This window comes from Propithecus coquereli, unplaced genomic scaffold (genome assembly GCF_000956105.1).
Source record: "Propithecus coquereli isolate 6110/MARCELLA unplaced genomic scaffold, Pcoq_1.0 Scaffold960, whole genome shotgun sequence".
NCBI lineage: Eukaryota > Metazoa > Chordata > Mammalia > Primates > Indriidae > Propithecus > Propithecus coquereli.
Window position 1 is genome coordinate 96062 of NW_012155952.1, and position 3859 is coordinate 99920.

The window sequence follows — 3859 nt, forward strand, 5'->3', positions numbered from 1 at the left end:
AAGTATAGGACAAAACTGAAGGTTTGAGCAAGCTGTGGAAGGTTTGTGGAAGATTAACCTCATGAAAGGAATTTTTTTGTGATCATATTGGCTAAAATTAGAGGGAAATTTTTAGAAGTTTGTCTAAAAATTGAACATTAGTATCAAAAGCACACTGACGCAAGGCCCGGGTCTGAGCCCCTTCGTCAGAACAACAGGGTTTTCTCGGAGCACTGATCTGCTCTTTCGTAGAAAATTGTAGGAGGTTATGTGATGTTCATGGAAATCTTATCTTGTGTGGTCAAAGCTAAGACTGGATAAATTTGTTTATAAGGTTTTATTACAATTAGCCATAGTATTGATAATACACTACTATAGAAGTAAAATTTGGTTTTCTCCTTTGGACAAGGATTTTGTGTCATATCAATAAGAGAGTACAAGATTTATTTACCTTTTGAGTAAACTGCAAATCAAAGCGGCAGGAGAGTTTGCCTCATGCTTTTCTTTCTTAGGTATCTTGATGGAAACTGACGCTCTGCTCTATCAAAGAGTGACAGTTTTTGTTTTCAGGAATCTTTGAATTGTCATTTTGGCTAAATGAATGACTATTATTTAAAGTGACCTGTGATCCTATTTCGATCATGTGTTTTAAACCTTTATTATTTTAATATCATGTGTTTTAAGCTTTTCATGTTTGAAATACTTTCTAAAATTAAATTTCAAATTCTAATATTAAGTCTGTTTGATCCAAACTAACTTGGACATAACAAAGAGGAACCTCTGGGAGTCCAACAGGGACATATTAGGCTTTGTGGTGTGTTAAAATCATATGGGAAGCACTGTCAAATAAAAAATGGTGTTTAACTTTCTTTGAGTTATAATTGTACAACTGTGTTATTGATATATGCTCCAAAATTTTATTGTATTCCTAAATTCTGATGTGTCTTGGTATGTGTCATCGGTCATAATTATTATTATGTGAAATTGTGGTGTGCCACGGAAATAACCAAATTTCCCTGTCAATTGCATCTTTAACGATGGCCACTCTAAGTCTTTGGTCATCTCCAATTACTGTTTTACTCTGATTCTTCTAAAAAAGTGGTTTGCAATTGGTCACAGCCCAAAATCTGCTTCTTCAGGAGATTCACGGAAAGGACCCTGACGAGCGCTCTTGCGTCCAGGTTTCCGACAACCTTGGAGATTACACTATCGGACTAAGTAAAAACTTACAGAACTCCACTAAAGAATTGAACGTTCATGAAAACTGCTGTCCCAACATCAAGCAGAACAAGAATTACTTGAGACCAAACTGATAGAGGGCTGAAATAATTTTAATGATGTTTTCTGTTTGAAACCTTGCCAATTCTATTTCTTTTGTTTACCAGAGTCAAGAAAACTTTTGAGCTATTTAGCTATTTCTAGCTTACAGCAATTGGGGAGGGTATACTTTCGTGAATAAGACTAAAACAGTTACCTTTCTCTCTACTTGATTTCTCCAAAATTTGTAAACTATTCATGAGTGTTTTTATTTACGGCAATACAGTTATTTCCGTAAGGTCAACCAGCATCCGTTTTCTTTTATAACAGGACACAACTGGAGATGCTGGTCACTCCGCCACGGCTTGGACTGGAGTGGCCCGTTTCCAGGTACGGCCAGACTGTTCTGAGGAACTGAAGTTGACCTTATAGAGCTGATAAAAAGCCCCTTGGAAAGACTGACCTTGAACCTTGTCTGCGTGGTTCCCTTACAAGGTTCCCTTCAGACAGGCTCAGGCACCTCAGGATATTTGGGGACCTCGAGAAGAGAGGAATTTACCCGCTTCGTACGGGTATTACAGGCCCAGTTTGTTGGTGACTCCATGGCTTACCTATCCTTCAGGCTTTTAAAAGTCTAATCCAGAATTTCTCATAAAGTTCCAGCAAAGCGCCCACGTGGACACTCAGTATTCTTGTTGCACTTTATGCAAATAATCAGGCCAAGTATAATACCAAAACTTATTTTGCAAGTAAATTGGTCCTACTAACTTTTATCTTTGATAGAAATGGGGAACTAGAGAGAGAAAAATTATGTTTCAGAAGAAAACTACAGCACACCTGTTATTAGATTCTAGCCCTGACCACTGTTTTTGAGTTTTTATTATTTTCCTACAATTTGGGCAAAATCCCGAAATAGTTCCTAGCTACAAGTCTCTACAGAAGGACCGGCTTTTAATTTTCTTCATGATGTTTTAGTCAACTCCCCAATGGGACAGGTTCCCCGCCACCCCATTCTGGAATACAAATTCCTCTTTTTGATTATAATACTTGTGTGCATTACATTTCTATCGCGTATCTCGTTGTTTTACTTCTGAGAAAACTAAACGCGTGGTATTCCAGAGACTACAGATAATTCAACAAGTGACAGCAGCTGTATAAATCTCGTAAGTCTCATTCTTGCCGCCGTGCGATGCCAGCCCAGTTCAGCTTTCGGTGCTCTTAGAACGCTTCACTGAGACGCATCCTCTCCCCACACCACCACGGGGGACAGGACCGTCGGAACGAGCCTTCCTAGCAACGCAAGACTGAGCTCCTGAACACACAAGGGGTCGAAACCATTTGAGTTCATCTACAATGCTCTCCTAGACGTATCTGGATGGAAAGGCAGGGATGAGAAAAACAAAGTAACTCCAAGCAGGCTGAGGCGTCACGTGAGGAACGCAAAACGCATCGGCCCGGAGAGACACGCGTGTGGGACGTAAGTCACACCCCCACATCACGTCTGGGGGCAAATGTGCTCCTGCCTGGCTGCCTCACTGGGATTTGTGACATGAAGAACAACGCATAGCCACTCAGTAGCTTACGTTATTTTAACGTAAATTCTTGGGAACGACTCAGGAACTGCCTCCTCTTTTCTCCTTAGAAGCCCACTTCCATCCTCAAGCTTTGAGCTTGAATCAACTTTATACTTTATCGTGTTGTCTAATCTTGTTATTTAAGGTGGACATCAGCAACACCCCACTTCCCGGTACCAATTTTCTGGTTTAGTCCCTTTTCTGTTTCTGATCACAGACAGCCTGCAAGTGGCTAACTTACTGATATAAACAAAGGGAATCTCTCATTGTTACGGAGGATGAGAGGGCCGGGGTCAGGGGGTGGCCTGCTGGTGCTGGCTCTCTGCAGAGTCCGGGCTGGCTCAGGGCGTCTCCTGGAGAGGGCCTGAGCGTGCTAACGCCCTCAGGGCTCCTCCTCTTCCTAGAAAGCCACCAGTTCTACTCCCACGATAGCCCACTGGTCCCTTCATCCGTTGCTCCAAACACCTCTTCAAGGCCCCACCTTCCAACACCGCCACGTTGGGGATTACGTTTCAGACACGCGAAACATGGGGGACACATTAAAAACCACAGGACACAGGCTGGGTGCAAGAGTTTCCACTCAGGCTTGGTGGTGACGGGCCCCAGGGCCCCTCCGCCTTGGAAGCACCCTTACCTTTGCGTCCGTAGAAGAAGTTGCTAACCAAAGCCAGGATGGACAGTGTGATGAGGTCTCCCAGGCTGGCTGCCACGGGTGTGGCGATGTTGTCTGGGTTGACCCCGAGCTTTCGAGTGCCAATCACGATACAGACCGTCAACGTTCCTGTGGAGAGAGAGGACAGAGAGAAGACTCAAGTCCCAAGGAGCCGACGGCCCTGGGAAGGCGCAGGGTGTCTGGCACTGAGACGGGGCTGGCAGGTGGCTGGCAGGCTGCGCATTAACTTGCCCCTGTCCACACAAGCCTAGATATGGAGCCAGGCTGCCCCAACTCTCCGAGTTTCTCCTACTACACTGGAGACCTGAGAAGGCCGGAAGAACTGGACCCCTTTGTGACTTGTGGGCAGGGTGCTGAGGAGCGGCTCCCAAATCAC

The 3859-nt window shown here is 44.2% G+C and overlaps 1 protein-coding gene across 1 annotated transcript in view; it reads right to left on the bottom strand.

Annotated features, from left to right (window-relative positions):
• Positions 1-3859, bottom strand: part of LOC105827089 (solute carrier family 41 member 3-like) — a 50739-nt gene that overhangs the window by 17469 nt on the left and 29411 nt on the right. Inside the window, exon 6 of the mRNA XM_012665106.1 lies at positions 3445-3618. Within this exon, the coding sequence (XP_012520560.1) occupies positions 3445-3618 (174 nt within the window). The remainder of the gene's footprint in view (positions 1-3444; positions 3619-3859) is intronic.